Below are 17,258 nucleotides of genomic sequence, written 5' to 3'. Positions count from 1 at the left end.
TTCATCTGCCTCCCACCTCACGTCTGCTCTGTAGCTGGCAGCTGCATTTGCAAGGCCATCAGGAGAGGATATAGGAGAGAAATCTGGAGCATGTTCAAAGCACAACTTTCAGCTGGAGTCAATCTAGATAGCGCAGCAGGCATCCTTGGGTTTGGAAAGAGACAGGTGGGAAGTGCATATGAGAGAAAACTGAATGGAAAGGTGGAGGAGCAAGGTGCTCACTATTTCTCATGGGAGCCAGAGGACACCTGTCACAGATTTGTGAGAAATGCAAGGATGGGCTCCTTTGGCTCCTTTGGCCAAGGCATGGTTCAGCTCTGTTAGACAATGCAGAGGCCAGGTGGAAACAGATCCAAAAGCAGATTAAACCTTCTTGTGAAGGGTGGGCAGATTGGTGGCTGCAAGGCTGATCTCAGGAAATCCCTGAGGAGCTGATGGCCAGAAGCTGGAGGTAACACTGGCAGAGGGTCCCACCAGTCTTGCTTTGCTTCTCATGCTCTTCCTCTAAGTGTCACTCAGCAGCCCCTTCAGTGACTGGATCCCATTTTTGTGACTGGACCCTGGCCAGGCTGATCTTCCCACTTTGACCATTCATTTGTTGTTCTGTTCATTCGTCCAGCAAGGAAAATCCCATTCCCACTGGCAGCGTTGTTCCCACAGAGGTGCTATGGGAACATTGTGATTGCTGCTTTTCTCAAAGGTCCAGGGCAGGACTGAAACACCTGCATGAACTTGGGGCAGTGCCTGGAGCCCCTTTCCAGGCACTAGTCCTGGCTGTGTCTGCCATCAGTCTCCTGTTAGGGAAAGAGATTTTGGGACTCAGCTGAAAGGGCCACATGAAGGAGGACACTCCTCACCTTGGGTGAAGGGAAAGCAAATATTCTTGGTGTTCTTCTTGGCAATGCTGTGTTTACAGTTGTATTTCATGATCTTAAAGGTCTTTTCCAGCCTAGAGGATTCTCTGATTCCACATGCCAGAGCTGCTGGGCTGAGATGGCAGCTGGGGAGGGCACCACAACTCGTGTGGGGAGGGCAGCCCAGCTCCCACCATGGGAATGTAGCTCTGGAGGGAAACACAGACCAGAGGGTGTTTGTGCTTCACCTCACAGATTGTGACCATCCACCAAGAGCCCTTTGTGTATGTGAAGCCCACTCAGGCAGATGGGACATGCAGGGAGGAATTCACCATCAATGGAGATCCTGTCAAAAAGGTTTTCTGCACTGGACCCAATGAGACCATCCCAGGTAACTCAGTCTGCTGGGGACTGCCATTCCAGGAAGGGGTCCCAGGGAGGGTGCTCAGTCACCCAGGAGGCCCAGAGGATGAGGCACAGAGAGGTGACAGCACAGCTGGCCCCCAGACACCCCCTTGTCCCCATCAGCTCAGCCTCTCAGCAGTGCTGTGCAGGAGTTGGGCCCTGGGATCCAGGGGTTTGAGCCCAGCAGACTCTTTCCCACTGTCTCTCTTCTGGATGGGCTCCAGGGCAGCTTTGAGGGATTGCATCCCAAATTTCTGTCTCCTGGCCTGTTCCAATTCTCTCTGCCTTGATCTCCAGCAGCAGCAAGGCCCTCAAGGCACCTTAGCATGTGTTGCACTGACACAGCACCAGTTCCAAACTGTCACAGGAACTGTGTCAGGATCAGGAGTGAGCACCTGGTGTGGGGTGGGAGCTGCTCAGCAATGCCAGCCTTGCCCAAATCCACCTGAAGGGCTCCCCTGGGCTCCTCACACCTTCCTGTGCACAACATCCCCCCAGAGTTGTGTCCTGGGCTGTGTTCAGCCTGCTGGGCTCATGTCAGGACTCCTCCAGCACGTGCACTGAGCCCTCTCCTTGCCCTGCAGTGGGTGGGCAGCACCCCCTCTGAGCCCACCTCCCTGGGACATGGCAAAGGATGGGACCCCTTTGTCCCCAGCCTGCCCACACCCCCAGGGCTGGAGGCAGCATGGAGGCAGATGGCCCTGAAGGATAAGGTGGTTCCATCCAACATGGAGCCAGAGCCGTGGGGTGGCTGCTGTCCCTGGGACAGGGGGATGCTGTGGGGTCCCTGGTTGGGGCTGTCCCCCCTCATGGCCCCCCTGTCCCCCCCCAGGCCGTCCCACCGTGGCCCTGTGCTGCTACGGCTTCTGCATCGACCTGCTCATCCGCCTGGCAGGCGTGATGAACTTCACCTACGAGGTTCACCTGGTGGCTGATGGTAAATTTGGTACCCAAGAGAGGGTGAGTTTGGGCAGCCTGTGGTCTTTCTTTGCCTGTCTCGTGTGTTGAAACACCCCCAGGCCCTTCTCCTGAGCAGGGTGGGTGGAAGGGCAATGCAGGATTCCTATAAAGTGCAGGGTCCTGGCTGGTGGGGGCTGTGTGTCAAGGCAGGGGTCTGACCCTGCCTTGGCTCCCTGGCAGGTGAACAACAGCAACAAGAAGGAGTGGAACGGGATGATGGGGGAGCTGCTGAGCGGCCAGGCTGACATGATTGTGGCTCCCCTCACCATCAACAACGAGCGGGCTCAGTACATTGAGTTCTCCAAGCCCTTCAAGTACCAGGGCCTCACCATCCTCGTGAAGAAGGTATGGGCTGGGGGGGAGCTTCTGTAGAACACGGGAGGTGCCCGTTCCCCAGACTGCAGTGCCCAGAGCAGCCCCTGCAAATTCCAGCCTCCAGGCTTCTGGTTTTAATGCAGGCTCTTGTCTGCACCAACCTGACCCTTCCTGAGCAGCAGGAGCTTGGGGCAGGGCCCCTGTGGGTGCAGCTGGGGGATGCCAGCGCTGTTCCCTCTCTCCTGTGTGCAGGAAATCCCCCGCAGCACCCTGGACTCGTTCATGCAGCCCTTCCAGAGCACACTCTGGCTGCTGGTGGGGCTGTCTGTGCACGTGGTGGCAGTGATGTTGTACCTCTTAGACCGATTCAGGTGAGTGCACTTTGGGCCACTTGGGATGTGGAGGGGACAGGGAGGTGCTCCTGGGAACTGTCCCCTGGGTCCCTTGCTTGGGCACGTCTTGCAGCCCTTTGAGGGCTCTCACAGGGACTTACCCCACCAGCTATGCCCCACCAGCCCTGGGCTGGGGCTCCTGGCCCCTCTGGCTGCCTAAGCTAAGGGATGTGGATATTGGGGTACCCAACACGTAGGGATGTGGAACACACCTGTCAGAGCAGGTGCTGTGCAGATCCCTGACCAAGGGCACTGTCAGCTTCTGGGCTCTGAGAGAACTTCCTCTTGGCCTTCCTTGGCCCTGTGGCAGCTCCTCTGAGGGCACCTGTCCCTGCCTCAGCCCTGTGCCCAGAGGCTGTGATGGCTGATCTGCAGGGACCCGTCTGTGCTGCAGTGGGAGAGGCTGGAGCTGGCCAGGGTCAGATGATCTTTCTGGTCTGGAGAGAGTGGGATGGGACCAGGAGCAGTGTGAGCCAGGCAGGGCTGTAGGTCAGCACGGGGATGTGCCACAATAGGGAAGAACTGCCTGGGAGCAGGGACAGTCTGTAGGAATGAGGGACACAGGGCTGCACCAGGACACGTAGGGCACAGTGGGGAGCCCTGGGAATCAGGGTGAGGGGAATGACAAGGGTTCTTCATCTTGTTTTCCAGCCCATTTGGCCGGTTCAAAGTAAACAGTGAGGAGGAGGAGGAAGATGCCCTGACTCTCTCCTCAGCCATGTGGTTCTCCTGGGGAGTCCTGCTGAACTCTGGCATTGGAGAAGGTGAGTCAGAGCTCACAGCAGGACTGCTCTGCCCTGCAGCCCAGGCTCTGAGCTGGGCAGGCTGAGGGGCAGCCCCTGCCCTCCTCCACAGCCTCCCCCTCTCACATGGTCCCTGTGGGACCTCATTCTCTGAGCCCTCCCTGGAGCAGGCTGCAGGAGATTTGGTGCTGCTGAGTGTGGCACACTTGTGGCAGGTGTCAGGGCTTCCTGCCAGGCCCAGCCCCAGATGGGAAACAAGACAGGAAAACCTGGGCTGGATGCCCTGCCCAGAGTTACCCACCCTCTCAGGGTGGCACACAGCGTGCCCTGGAAAGAGCTGGAGGCTTTTTTTGGTTCAGGCAATGCAGACGCTCCTTGCACAGCTGCTGGCAGAGCAGATAGATGGTGCACATCTGCAGCTGCCATTGGGCTCATGAGGATTGACACAGCTTTGGCAACCAAGCCAAGCCCTCGTGGTGCTGCTCTGATCCCTCCTCTCCCTGCAGGTGCTCCCCGGAGTTTCTCTGCCCGTATCCTTGGCATGGTGTGGGCTGGCTTTGCTATGATCATTGTGGCTTCATACACTGCCAACCTGGCAGCCTTCCTGGTGTTGGACCGACCTGAGGAGAGGATCACAGGCATCAACGACCCCCGGGTAACGACCCCTCTGCTTTCCCCTTCCCTAGGACACATCACATGGCTTGTGGCTCCCAGAGCCCTGATTCACCATGGCTGTGATCTGTGCTGGGGGCCAGACCCAGGGAGCTGTGCCTGGGCTGGTGCTGATGAGTCTGAGCCCTTGCCCTGGGTGGGAATGGACAGACATGGGCAGGGATCAGCAGGAAAACAACCTGCCCAGAAATAGCCTGTCTGCAGTCAAACTGCCTGCCAGTTCCTGGAGAGCCTCCTCTGCCCACCGAGGAAACGATTCATTATGGATGAGTTATAACTAATGAAATCGTCCCTGCGGCGCAGTCAATACTCTCCACATGCCTCAAATCCATTTCCTGCTCTGGCAAGGACACAGCCACAGCTCATCAGCCCAGGCACGCAGGAATGTGCCCTGCAGCAGCACAGACCCACAGCATCCCACACCCTGCAGTGTGCCCTGCCCACGGCACTGCCAGACCCATGGCATCCACGGGGCTCCTGCACCCTCAGTGCCACCGTGTCCCTGTCCCAGAGCATCCCCTGCTCCAGCACCGTGCTCCCAGAGCATCCCCTGCTCCCAGAGCATTCCCTGCCCCAGCACCATGATCCCAGAGCATCCTCTGCTCCCAGAGCATTCCCTGCCCCAGCACCATGATCCCAGAGCATCCCCTGCCCCAGCATCCCCTGCTCCCAGAGCATCCCCTGCTCCAGCACCATGGTCTCAGAGCATCCCCTGCTCCCAGAGCATCCCCTGCCTCAGCACCATGGACCCAGAGCATTCACTGCCCCAGCACCATGCTCCCAAGAGCATTCACTGCCTGTGGCATCCTCTGAGGAGATCAAGGTCTTCTCTAGGGAACAGGTGCCTGAAGGAGAAGGGAGATTAGGAAACAGCTTTGGGGTGAGAAAGTTTTGCTGGTGAAGGCCAGAATGCATTGGAGCCCTGCCGTGTCCTTTCAGCTGCGCAACCCCTCGGATAAGTTCATCTACGCCACGGTGAAGCAGAGCTCTGTGGACATCTACTTCCGACGGCAGGTGGAGCTGAGCACCATGTACCGACACATGGAGAAGCACAACTACGAGAGCGCTGCCGAGGCCATCCAGGCAGTGAGGGACAAGTGAGTGGGGTCAGACCCTGCCTGGCCACGCTGAGAGGGCCTCCGGGAGCTCAGCTGGGTGGAGCAAGCAGGGCAAAGCTGGGGGAGCTGTGGCCAAAGCGTGCCTTGATGGCACCTCCCAGTCCTAGTGCGTCCCAGGGCTCGGTGGGGAGCACAAGCTCTGCGTGGGGGTGGCACAGTGGGAGCCCTGGCCATGGCCTCCCTTTCTGGCCTCTTTTCTTCCTTCAGTGCAAGGCTGGGTGGCTTCAGTGTTTCAGTTCGGGCTGCGAGCACCCTCGCTGCAGACCAGCTGGGCTGCCCAGCCTGACCCGTGCATCCCCCTGTGTGTCCAGCAAGCTCCACGCCTTCATCTGGGACTCGGCGGTGCTGGAGTTCGAGGCCTCCCAGAAGTGTGACCTGGTGACCACGGGGGAGCTCTTCTTCCGCTCCGGCTTCGGGATCGGCATGCGCAAGGACAGCCCCTGGAAGCAGAACGTCTCCCTGGCCATCCTCAAGTCTGTACACGGCTCTTGCCTCCCTGCTGTCCGTGCCAGGCAGTGCCAGCCTCCCCCCAGAGCTCTGCAGGGCCAGGGCCGGGGGGGCTGCCCTTCCATCCTGACAGAGGGACACTGTGAGGCTGGGCTGGGCACCCACAGCCCCGGCTCTGGCTGGCAGGGCTGGGGAAGAGCAGGGAGCTGGAGGGGGCAGAGCAGGGCAGAGAGCAGGGTCAGGGCCAGCCAGGGCTGCAGGCAATGCGGGCAGAGAGCAGCAGGGCTGTGTGAGCAGCCTGTCCAGCACTGTCTGTGTGAGCAGGGTGTGGGTGCTGCCATCACCCCGCTCCTCCCTCAGGGTCAGCCTGTCCCACAGCACTGCCCTGCCCTGGTCATGCAGGGCTCTTTTCTTTCACCTCTGGCTACTCCTGTTACACAGGGGTACGTCTGAGTCCAAGGCTTTTACAGCAGCACTGACCTGCAGTGTGGGGTGTCACAGTCAGCCTGATGTTATGGGTGAAAAGGGATTTCCTTGTGTGGCTTTGGCAAAGCCACACTCATTGCAGACAGAGAAATGTCACATGGAGAAACAGGCAGCAGGGAAGGAGCAAGTGAAAGGAGGGAGTGCTGGGAGATTCATTTTAGGAGAGACAGAGTCAGAGCCAAGAAGGTCCTGCCCAAGATGCAGAACTGAAAGGCCTGAGGGAGAATGGTCAGGATGTGGAAGATGGGCCAGACCCAGGGAGCCATGGACCCTGTCTGTGGGATCATCTTAACATGGTTAGGGTGGCAGCAGGACAGATGGGACCTGGGACCAGCACGTGAGAAGCCTGAAGAGGCCACAGGGGTCCTCAGTATCCTCCTGGGAGAGGGTAGGGAAGCCCAGGGCTACAGATGGCCCAGGAAGGTGGTGGGGGTGTACCAGGAACAACAGGGAGGAAAGTGCAGGGAGCCTGTGGTGGGATGTGTGCTCTGTGCCCACTCCATCCCCACGAGCTGTTCAGGCAGGTACTGTGAGGACATGACTGTGACACTGAGCTGTGACACCGAGCTGCTGGGGTGTGCCAGCCCTCAGTGTGCACTGCAGGGAGCTGCCAGGCAGCAGTGCCCTGGTCTAGAGGTGCTGGGGGTCACCAGAAAGGACTGGGGTCCATCATTGCCTGGGCTCCAAGTGTCCCTGGCAGGCAGAGGAACCCTGCAGGAGGGAACTGGTAGATGTGGTTCATGTCCACTCCCTGCAGTCTTCTCCAAGAGCTCTTGGAGCACTGACAGCTCCATCCTTCCCTGGGAGCACACCTTCCCCATGGCTTACACGTGGCCCTTTTGGCAGCAGGCACTGGCCCAGAGCTGCTGCAGGGGCAGTGGGGAGCTCTGGGTGCCCACGCAGTGCCCACGCAGTGCTGGCAGCCCCTGCACACAGCCCACACACTCCTGTGCAAAGGTGCACACACACACACACACACACAGCACATCCCTGCTTCCTCTGCTAGGAGGTGCAGGCAAGGCCAGAGCCCTGGGATGGAGGGCACAAGGCACAGAGTGTGTGCCCCAGCTGCCTGTGGCTGGTCCCCAGTGACTGCCCTGTGCTGTCTCCTTGTGCTTGCAGGTCTCATGAGAACGGCTTCATGGAGGATTTGGACAAGACTTGGGTGAGGTATCAAGAGTGTGATTCCCGTAGCAATGCCCCAGCAACACTCACCTTTGAAAATATGGCAGGTTTGTTCTGCAAACCTCTTTCTCCCCCTTCCCTGGGTAGCCTGCTTTTGCTCAAGACATCCTCCCCGGGGCTCTCCTCTCAGGCCAAATCTCTGCTCCTTCTGGATTTGTGCTTTCCTAGTGCTGGGAGGCTGCTGAGGTGGGGCTCCATTCCCACCTTGCTCAGAGCAGTTCCACAAAGTTTCCCCCACCTTCCCTGGGTGCCCTTCTTGCCAGTGGGGCTGTGGTGTGAGCATGGCTCCCCTCCCTGTGCCCTGGCCCAACTGTGGCTGTCACAGTGCCATCAGGGCTGGCACCACTGCAGAGAGGAGAACAGCACCTCGGGAAAGGCAAGTGAGAGCCCTGCTGTAGGAGGGGCTGGAGGCCAGGGGCAGCCCCCAAGTCCTGAGGAGCCTTGGGCAGGGCCAGAACAAGGACAATTGATAGAGAAGGGTTTTCATCTTGTAAAGACTCTGAGAACCTTGAGACAGGCTCTCCCCTTGCTCTGAGGTGGTGCTGCTGGTCCTACAGCCAGACAATGCAGGGATGAGGGATGAGGGATGAGGGATGAGGGATGAGGGATGAGGGATGAGGGATGAGGGATGAGGGATGAGGGATGAGGGATGAGGGATGAGGAATGGGACCCTGTCTGCACCAGCACTGCTGGCCAGTTACAGACAATGGAGAAAAGGGGTATTTTGCTCCATCTCCTCAGACACCACTCCAGAAATGTCAGCCCCAAGGGTTGCAGGCACCCAAGGACAGCACAGAGCTCTGTGCATGGCTGTGCTTCCTGATGAGCACCAGGGCTGGGTTCTGGTGCAAATGGCCCCACGGTCCTGGGGATGGGGAGTGCCCTGGGGCTTGCCGTGCCTGTCCTCAGCAGTGCTGCAGCTCAGTGTCCCCCCAGAGCTGGCACTGACACCCCTCAGTGCCCAGGCTGTGTTCCCCTCCCGGCCCTCCAGGACTGGGGGGATGGCGGGGGGACCCGGGGCTGGCAGATGCTCCCATTGCTGAGCACGATGCAGAAGAATTGAGGGATGGTGTTGCAATTCCACTGCCCCCTGTAACTTTCCTGCTTATTTCAGGTGTGTTTATGCTGGTGGCTGGAGGTATTGTTGCCGGGATATTTTTAATATTCATAGAGATAGCTTACAAAAGGCATAAGGACGCGCGGAGGAAGCAGATGCAGCTGGCGTTTGCGGCCGTTAATGTGTGGAGGAAAAACCTGCAGGTAGGACAAACCGTTTTTAGAGCAAATCTCCACCAGGTGCGTTTTCCATTCCTTCACCAAATCAGTGAATGCAGAGCTGTGGATTAGCATGGGGCCCTCTGTCCCCCACCCCACCCCCGTAGCTCCAGCTGGGTTAATTGGTGCCTGTTAAGCTGTAGGGTAGTGTCCCTGTGTCCCTGCCTTTTCCCCGGGAGCTGCCCCTGCCCGATGCCGTCTCTCCCAGCAAAGCTCCAACAGGGCAGAGGCCTGGCCCAAACACGTGGAGCTCGGGATGGGGACTTTGCTGGGGACCATGTGCCAGAGGCACACCTTGCCCTGGCTGAGCAGGCAGTGCCAGCAGGGCTCCTTGCAGGTTCTGCCCTGCAGCCCGGCTCCAGCCGCGCTCAGCAGCAGATGGGAAGGTCAGCCTGCTGCCACTGACCGTCCCTGCCCAGTGCTCAGGTGGAGGAATGCTCCAGGGATAGTTTCCATCACCTCCCCTTCCCTGCCTGCTCTGCAGCAGCATGGTAGCCCTTTCCATACCCAGGACCAACTCCAAAAAGAGGTGGTGCGTGCTCTTGTCCTTTGGAGACAAGGACATCTCCCCACACAGGAGCCAGCAGTGCCGGTCCCTGTCAGTGCCAAGCCTCCCTTGGTCTCCTTTAATGGGGCTGTTGCTCTCCCAGGCTTCTCCTGCTGCTGGAACATCTCTGTGCCGCTCAGGCAGGGAAGCCCAGGAGGGTTGGAGGTGCCTGGCAGTGACACTGAGCCGCGGGCACATCTGTGGGCCACCAGCCTCACATTTCCCTTCCCCTGCTGCTTTTGGGGCTGAGCCCCACCGTGCCCCTGACCCCAGTGTAGGGCAGCTGGAGGCTCTGTCTGAGTTGCCTGGGCTGGTTTTTCCCTTGGGGAAGCGCAGCAGCGTTCCCAGAGCGAGAGCTCCTTTAGGTGACTAAAGGACACTGCTGCTCACAGCAGAGCCAGCCAGGCAAAGAGAGAGAAGGAGGCTCGGGGAGCCCGAGGAGCCCGGCGGGGCCCCGGGGAGCAGCGCTGGCTGGGGCTGCGGGGGGAGCAGCGAGGGGAGCACGAGGCCGGGCTGCTGCATCCTGAGAGCTCGCTGGGTTCAGTTCACCGGAAAGAGTCTCGGAAAAGCCATTTCTCAATTTTTTTTCTCCTTTTTTTCCTTTTTTTTCCTTTGCTTCCAAAAAGCAGCAGCACCGAGGGGGTTAAGGCTGCTGGGACAGAGCACACTAGTCGCACTGCCATTTTTCACTTGCCAACCTTCTAGAAAATACTGCACTGGGTCCTTGGGCAGAGTCTGTGGGACTGTGAGCAAAGCATGCTGCCCTGTGGGGGTAAACAGCCTCATGGTAAAGAGCCGTTTGACATTGTAAGACTTTTCCACAGGAGGAAACGTCAGAGCACTAGTATCTGGTACATTGCTAGAAGGTAGGCAAGTGGAAAGATTTATTTGTTAAAACAAACAAACAAAAATAATGGTTTTTGGGATCACAGTTTTGCCATGGCTATTTCCTGAGATGCCATGGAAGAAAAAGACATTTCATTCCATTCATCTTGCTTTCCTTTCCGTTTGTGCATGTCCGCAAAAGAGAGAACTGAGAAGGAGGAGCAAATGTATCCCCGAGCATGCTCTACGCACCAGCGGGATACATTTTGGTTACCCCCGTGCGGTAGCAGAGCCAGACCTGGTCACTCCGTCCCCCGTCGGCAAGGTCACACTCATTGGCACCAAAGCAATTGGGGAGGACTCGTTGCCAGCGCCCGGCGCCGAGCGCGGCCGGGCCCCCCGGCCCGCGGCCCCCGCACCATGGCGGCTGGTGCTCCCAGCCTGCGCCAACCAGGTCCGACTCGCTAACTCCAACGCCTACATTTTTCAGTTCTGTTTCTCTTTGAGTTCATCCCGACCCGACGACATCATGGCACTAACGCTTTGCTTCCTCCCTTTCTTTTCCTTTGTATTTTTTTTTTTACTTTTCTTTTTCTTCCAGTTTCCTTTTTGTTTTTTAGCCTGTTTTACTTTGGAAAACAAACCAAACCACCACCAACAACCACGTTCGGCTTTGCACAACTGCATCATTTGAATTTTTGAACACATTTTTTTTACAGAATATTCATACAATGACTTCTCTTTCAATGCAGTCCTCTCTCTCTCTTGTGGCACTAGGATTCAGCCTCAGAAAAGGCCCTGAGCACTTTTTTTTTTAGTGGTAGGTGCAGCATCTCACGTCTCGGTCCAGCCAGGCTAGCAGTGGAAGCGAGGGGCAGGGCGCCAGGCAGAGCACCCCCAGGAAGCGAGGTCAGCTGTGCCGGCCTGGCTGCAGACACCAGGAGAGCAGGGCTGCCTCCCAGAGGGGTTCCCAGCGCTCCAGATGCGAGGCCGGCCCCCCGTAGCTGTAGCAGTGTGGTGGCTGTGCCGTAGCCCTGGCTCAAGGAGGCCCTTGGAGGACTGGGAGTGGCAGAACACCTCCAGTAGCTTTCTCACCTAAATGAAGGCCATGACACGGGGCAGTATTCAAATAGATTTAGAGTTTCCAACAACACACTAGAGATCTAATTACTTATACATATTCATTTTAGGATAGAAAAAGTGGTAGAGCAGAACCTGACCCTAAAAAGAAAGCCACTTTTAGGTCCATCACCTCCACCCTGGCCTCCAGCTTCAAGAGACGTAGGTCCTCCAAGGATACGGTAAGAGGAAGAAGAACAATTCTGCCCTCTCTCTTTCTCTCTCTTTCTCTCTTCTGCCATCCCATCGACTGCCACACACCCATCCCGAAGCTGCCAGTGTACATGCATAGCTCATGTTCGTCACCAGTCAGTCAGTCAGTCAGTGAGTCAGTCATCCCGTGTACCTGAAAGGATGCTGGGATCCTGGAGGGCAGGCAGGAGGTGGCTTGGAGTCCTGTGATGAGTTGGGAGATGCAACCGAGTTTTTGTTTTGTTTTTTTGTTTTCTTTTTGCCTGGATGATTTCTGATGTTCCTCTCTGTGCTTTGCTCACCTTACCGGTGCTGACCTCTTGAAACTGATGACATTTTTTCTTTTTTTTTTCTTTTTTTTTTTTCTGTTCCTAAGTGTTCCTGTACCTGTTTGTCATTGTATGCCTAAAAACAATCACCCCGATTTAATTTGGGCACCGTGTCACCTCACCAAGAGCCATGCGTGTCACACTCTCTACATGTGATTTTTGTTTGTGACAATTAGCATTCGGAATAGTCCTCGCACAGGAGTGACAGCTGTCTCTGGTTATCATCAGCAGTAATGCAGCTCTAGAAAAGAGATGAAAAGGCTCCAAAGAGGAGGTTGTTAAAGACCCAGCCTTGGTTCAAACTTGTGTTTTCCGCTGCTCTCACATAACCAGAGAAAATTTCCAAATTGCTGCCTCTAAAGCCAGCTGTTTCCAAATGTGCAAATGTGTCTGCTCGTGCTGGAGCTTCAGACACTTCAGCGTCAGGTTGGGCTGTTGGTCTGTCGGACTGAGCCGTGTCCCTCTGCATGTCGCCGTCTGTTGTATGACACTCTGCACTGTGGCTACTCTGTTGTCTCGTGTGGCAGCGCCCGCTGCGTTTTGCTGCCCGACCTCCTGGCGTGCCGGGCTTGCCAAGATCCCGTCCCCGGGGCGACCGGCGGCTTTGTACCCGGCTTGCCCAGAGCAGGTCCCCGCCAGGCTGCCCGAGGCGCAGCGGGGACGGGGGGACGGTGGCAGCGTGGGAGATGTGGCCCCCGTGGCGGGGTGCCCGTCCCCAGCCGCAGGCTTGGGCGCCTCGGGGACAGCATGTGGTATCACAGGGGGTCTCGGGGCCACGGCTGTGTATGAGAAATGGAGGAGGCTGCCCTTGGCACCAGCGCAGGCTCCATACCAAGAAGCTCCTGGAGCACCCCTGGAATGCGGCCCTGGGGACAGCTGAGCCCTCGGCCGGGCTCGACTGCCACCATCTCACACAAAGTGCTCCTCTCACTGTCACCTCGAAGCCTGGAAGTCATGGGGGAAACACCCACACTCTTCCCACTCATCATCTGTACCCCCGGGGAAGATGGGTATCCTTGTCATGTCCTGTGCTGCTTCTGTGCTCCCTGGGTGGCACCTTGTCCCAGTAATGCCCCCATGTCTGGGGTCCCCTCTCCCCACTGCTGCACGCCCGAGCAGCTCTGCAGGGAGGTCACAGGGTGTGTCTTTGTGGCCTGAGCCATGACCGGGGCAGAGGAGACAGAGACGGGGTGGGAGGTGCAGGGGGTGGTGCAAGAGTGAGGAGAAGGAGGAGAAGGACAAGGAGGAGGAGGGACAAGTAAAATGCCGAGAAAATAGAGAGGAGAAAAATTGGCAGAAAGATCTGCATGTGCTGAGTAGACCCCCATGTTCTGATGTGTTTGAACTACTCCACAATTAGGAAACCAAGGACTCCTGCCCTGGGAGAACAGCAACATGATAGTGCCCTGGGCACCTGGGGGAACCAGTGCCACCGGTGAGCAGAGGAGAGGGGGAGAACCCAGGAAAAATGGGGCAGCTGGTGTGTGGCACCCCTGGTAACCCCAACGTTGCTCCTTCTTCAGGGTATCATCCTGGTCCTGATCCTGCTCCATAGTGTGGCATCCATCCTACACCAACCAGCCCACAGCCCTCTGTGCCCCCAACGCCCTGAGCTGAGCAGGCCCAGTGCCCACCTGCACCACAGGTCCCATGGATGGGCAATGGAGCTGTTCTCTCCCCTTCCTTGGGGAGCTGCACAACACAGAGCTCTCCATATTTGGGTCCCAGTCATGCTCTTCTTGCTACATTGTTCATGGGCAAACTGTGGAGGAAGATGACCCCATTCATCCCAGAAGATGGTCCCCACTTTGGGGGCAGCTGCACAGTCAATTACTCCCCAGTGCTCTGAAGCCTGTCACAATGCTCTGCCTGCCACGGGGTGCCATGTCCAGGCTCCCAGGACGCGTTCCCCAGGGAACTGGGCTAGCTGGGTCAAGAACAGGCCAATGGGGTGAACATCCAAGCCAACATGGCCAACTTGGAGGCTAGCAGCTATGGCAGGAGGTCCGTGGTGGAGAGAGCTTTGTGGTGATGTTGGGCAGACCTGCTGGTTGCTCTGCAGGGTCAGCAGCCAGCGGGAGCGGGGTGCTGCCATCAGCTCATGTCACAGCCTGTGCTCGGTGACCTCCACTTCCATGCAGCAGCCCTGGCTCCGAGACCCCAACGCCCTCCTGCTGGAAGGCCCCATGAGTCCGTAGCATGCTGGGGCACGTTGCCTGGGGTCCTTGTAAAGACGAGAAAGCAGCGAGGTGCTCTCTTTCATGATGCTCAGCAGAGCTGCGGGCCCACACCAGGTCTTAGATGGGCAAGGCTGGAGAGCCCTTGGGGCTGGAAGGCCAGGCTGACCCCAGCCCCACGGGCTCCCCTGGCTAGCGAGCGAAAGACGCAGACCTGGCGGCCTTGCTTCTTTCCTTTCCGTTGTCGGGAGTTTTAAAAATGGATTCTGCTCTGCAGCCCTGCAGAATGGTCCCTCAGGAGTGCCAGAGAGACAGGCTGGCACCATGGAGCCAAGACAGCCCTGGGAAGCTTCCACCCCACTCTGAACGTCCTAGCGCCCACCATCACCCGAGCTGCACAGCCTCTCCGCGGCACATCATCCCCACCGCCCCAGGAGGAGATGCATGTGTTCCCCATAGGCAGCTCCTGCAACTCGAGTAGCACTGGCAGAGCTGACGTGTCCATCCATCGCAGCCACCCACGATACTGCAACCCCACAGACGCCATGTGAGACGCATAAACCACACAGACACCTCCGAGCCGGCACATTGCGTACAGACACGATCGAGGTGCACAGGTCCCTTAGCCCCCGCAGAGCCACACTGCCAGCCCCAGCCCCGTGACACAGCAGTGACACACGGCCCGCGGCACCGCCCCGCCCTGGGCACGGTGCCGGGGCTGGGCGGCAACCGAGGGGCTTCCTGCAAAAGGTCACCTTTTCAGTGAAGGATCAGCTGTCCCAAAGCCAAACACTTCTTGGCTGAGAAAGAGCCTAGTTTTTGGCCCAAAAGAACCAAAAGTAGGTCAAAGACAACTTTTTCTTTTTTTTTTTTTTTTTTTTTTCCTAAAGGGAAGTTGATATTTTCTACAGCAAGATCGCATTTAGCTGGAATCCTAATTTTTAATGGAAAAAAACCCACAACAACAAACTTAAATTCTTCCAGAAAATCTTCCACCAGCCAGGGACTACCATATGAGCCCAGTTAGGTTGAAGTCATTTTTAAAGACATTAAGTTCTTGTCTATATTTTCTTCCTGGTTGTCATTTAAAGTTTTTGGTGCCTTCACTTCACTTCCATACCTTAACATGTTTGAGTCTCTTCTACGGTTAATATTGATTAATTTCTTGGCTTTATAATGTTTGGTTTGGGGATTATTGCACCGTCCCTGTAACATAATTTATCTTAAATTACTGATATGTGCTTCTAGCATTAGTCCTACTTTAACATAGTTTTGATATGACCGTTTTCTTGCTTTTTTTTTTTCTTTTCCTTTTTTATTTTCATTTTAATTTTTATTATTAAAAATTGCATGCATGAACTTTACACACAAAAAAAAAAGTAAATGAGAATGTTACCCTGTGATAACTCTGTGATTGGAGGAGATATGCTTTCAAATCAAAAGCCATGCTCTTGTATTTTAATTTTTCTGGCCAGATTGCCCATTTCGCTTGGTTGTTTTAGCGTTTCCCACCCCCAGAGCTGTGCAGAGAGGCCAGAAGGCCCCAGCCTGCCCTGCTACACCACCACAGCAGCCACATGCACACATGCACCGAGGCACACGCATTCACACAGGCACGCTCCGCTTCTTCCACCCCCCCTCACATCAGGATGTTTAACAAAGGACCTTTCTTCTACCCATTCATTTTTGTATCTCCAGTTCCTCCTTCTCCTCCACCAGTGAGTCACAGCCTCTCCCCTTTCCCAGTCACCTCCCTGCTGGAGTCAAGCCCCATCCCACAAAGCACACACCTCCCAGCAGCTCTGCCATGGAAACACTGCATTTAGCTGGAATCCAAATTTTTCATGAGGAAGGGGTGGCTGCACCCGATTTTGGGAGAGAGGGGTGTTTTTTGGTGGGCTGCTGAATAGCCACAAAAAGCTCCCTCCAGGGCAGCAGAGTAACACCAGGACAGCCCCGGCTGCTCTCTGTGCCAACAGGCAATGGCCAAGCAAGGCAAGGCCGTGGCCAGGAATTCCCAGAGGCTCCATTGGAATCTTAGCCAGCGCCATAAGTGGCAGGGGGATCTCCTGAGAGGTGCCAGGTGATCCCCTGAGAGGTGCCAGGTGATCCCCTGAGAGGGTCCCTGTGTGATCCCCTGAGGGGCTCCCCGGGTGTCAGCGTGTCCCCACTCGGCACCGGAGAGACGGGAGCGCGCTGGCTCCCGGCGCTGCCCCAGCTGCTGCCACCGAGGGGTCCCGGGAAGCACAAATCCAGGCTGGGCAGGGCAGGGCAGCCCCACGGAGCCCATGCAAGGCTCAGGGGTGGCAGGAGGCAGGGTGTGCAGCACACAGGGTAGCCACAGTGCCAGAGCTGCCGGCAGCGCCGCGAAGGCCACGGCCACCATCGACCAAAGCAGGGCAGGTGAAATCCGTCACCGAGGAGCCCCCTTGGAGCCCCTCAAAACATCAGCCCTCCTGGGCAGGGTGGTGCAAGGGCTGGGAAAATGTCACTGGAGAGGATCTGTGCTGCAGTACATGAGACCCACAGAGACCCTTTCCTGCCCTGGCACCGGATTAGGACCCCAGAGAGCAGCACAGGATGCTCCAGCCTACAGCAGGGCTGGACAGAGCTTCCAGGTCAGGGTTTGGAGAGTGGAGCTGGGAGAGGGAGTTTGGAAGGAGGAAGGGAGGAAATACTGCCCAGCTGTAAATTCCTGCCTGGGGAGGAAGGACGTTTTTTCTTGCCCATTGATGGGTATTTCTGCTCTGCCCCCCACCTGCTGATGGGACTGCAGCAGGGGAGGGCTCTCCCATGGCCTCTCCCATGGCTTCTCCCATGACAAGCCCCCCCATCTGCAAGGGGCTCAGAACCCCAAATCCAGACCACATCCCCAACACAGGCCGTATTTTCACATTAGAAATCAACGCCACACTTTATCACAAACCAACCACACCACACATCTCACCTGCATGAAAGGATAGTCACAGCAGGGTCATTCAAGCAAGGAGGTGAAACGCCCTGGCCTCAAAGCACAGCTTGATCTGGCACCAGAGAGGTGCCAAAACCCAGCCAGACCCTCCAAACACAGGTTCAGGCGTGGGCTGGGCTGATGAGTCACAGGCTTTGTCTTGTAGCCTTCCCAGAGCAGAGAGGGCCTGGCTCAGTGGGTGACGTGGCAGCCACGCTCTGCAGAAGCTGCACTGCGCTCCTGGGTGTCCCCTCTGCCCCGCTCCAG

At 57.1% G+C, this 17,258-nt stretch overlaps 1 protein-coding gene across 15 annotated transcripts in view; it reads left to right on the top strand.

The window, feature by feature from the left end:
• The window catches only part of GRIN1 (glutamate ionotropic receptor NMDA type subunit 1), a 40,523-nt gene that overhangs the window by 21,533 nt on the left and 1,732 nt on the right, over nt 1-17,258 (top strand). For 2 of the 15 annotated variants that reach the window (XM_059486305.1, XM_059486303.1), the window contains 12 exons: nt 1,110-1,245; nt 2,092-2,219; nt 2,400-2,564; nt 2,787-2,905; nt 3,578-3,690; nt 4,176-4,324; nt 5,281-5,438; nt 5,771-5,932; nt 7,515-7,624; nt 8,692-8,837; nt 11,415-11,525; nt 14,319-15,540. In XM_059486305.1, the coding sequence (XP_059342288.1) occupies nt 1,110-1,245; nt 2,092-2,219; nt 2,400-2,564; nt 2,787-2,905; nt 3,578-3,690; nt 4,176-4,324; nt 5,281-5,438; nt 5,771-5,932; nt 7,515-7,624; nt 8,692-8,837; nt 11,415-11,525; nt 14,319-14,522 (1,701 nt within the window). In that variant the 3' untranslated portion in view covers nt 14,523-15,540. Of the gene's footprint in view, nt 1-1,109; nt 1,246-2,091; nt 2,220-2,399; nt 2,565-2,786; nt 2,906-3,577; nt 3,691-4,175; nt 4,325-5,280; nt 5,439-5,770; nt 5,933-7,514; nt 7,625-8,691; nt 8,838-10,223; nt 10,266-10,426; nt 10,679-11,414; nt 11,526-11,911; nt 12,192-13,224; nt 13,300-13,387; nt 14,294-14,318; nt 15,543-17,258 lie in introns of those variants that run through there. The other 13 variants (XM_059486309.1, XM_059486307.1, XM_059486304.1 and 10 more) reach the window with 10 other exon arrangements.

Source organism: Ammospiza nelsoni, chromosome 20 (genome assembly GCF_027579445.1).
Source record: "Ammospiza nelsoni isolate bAmmNel1 chromosome 20, bAmmNel1.pri, whole genome shotgun sequence".
Classification (NCBI taxonomy): Eukaryota; Metazoa; Chordata; class Aves; order Passeriformes; family Passerellidae; genus Ammospiza; species Ammospiza nelsoni.
Note: the sequence above shows the minus strand (reverse complement) of the source record. Positions and strands in the feature narration are given on the sequence as shown.